Genomic DNA, 484 nt, shown 5'->3' on the forward strand with positions numbered 1-484 from the left:
AAAAAAAAGTAGAGTTAAAATACAACAAAACAGTAGATAACCATACTGAGAAAACCTATTTATGTATAGGGTTCGTCATTAAATCACAGACTCCTTACCTTCTGCCTAACTTGAACCACGGCCTTCCAGAAGTCCTTAGCTTCCACACGGTGGCAATCGTCGCACATCTGGTACTGGATGACAAACTCGACCACAAAAACCTGCTGTAGGATAGCGCCATTCATCACCTGAAGGAGGTAAAAACAGCAACAAGTTACCCCATATGCATTGACTGCGTGGCAAACAGTGACATAAACTCTCTCTGTCATTCACTTCGGGGGAAAAACCCCATGACATGGTTCCATGTTCTACATCTGACCAGTGGGATCTGGAGACAGAATTATACGGACTCTCCAACAGCACAAACAAAAGAGTTGGCCCTAAAAAGCAAAAGGACTCAGGTTCTCACTAAAGGTCAACCGGATGAGATGACAGCCACTAAAAA

General features: G+C 43.4%; 1 protein-coding gene across 3 annotated transcripts in view; it reads right to left on the bottom strand.

Annotated features, from left to right (window-relative positions):
• nmd3 (NMD3 ribosome export adaptor) overlaps window positions 1-484 on the bottom strand; it is an 11,260-nt gene that overhangs the window by 8,199 nt on the left and 2,577 nt on the right. For all 3 annotated transcript variants that reach the window (XM_032510319.1, XM_032510325.1, XM_032510327.1), the window contains exon 6: window positions 99-227. In XM_032510319.1, the coding sequence (XP_032366210.1) occupies window positions 99-227 (129 nt within the window). The remainder of the gene's footprint in view (window positions 1-98; window positions 228-484) is intronic.

The sequence above is a fragment of the Etheostoma spectabile genome, chromosome 3 (assembly GCF_008692095.1).
Source record: "Etheostoma spectabile isolate EspeVRDwgs_2016 chromosome 3, UIUC_Espe_1.0, whole genome shotgun sequence".
NCBI classification, from domain to species: Eukaryota; Metazoa; Chordata; class Actinopteri; order Perciformes; family Percidae; genus Etheostoma; species Etheostoma spectabile.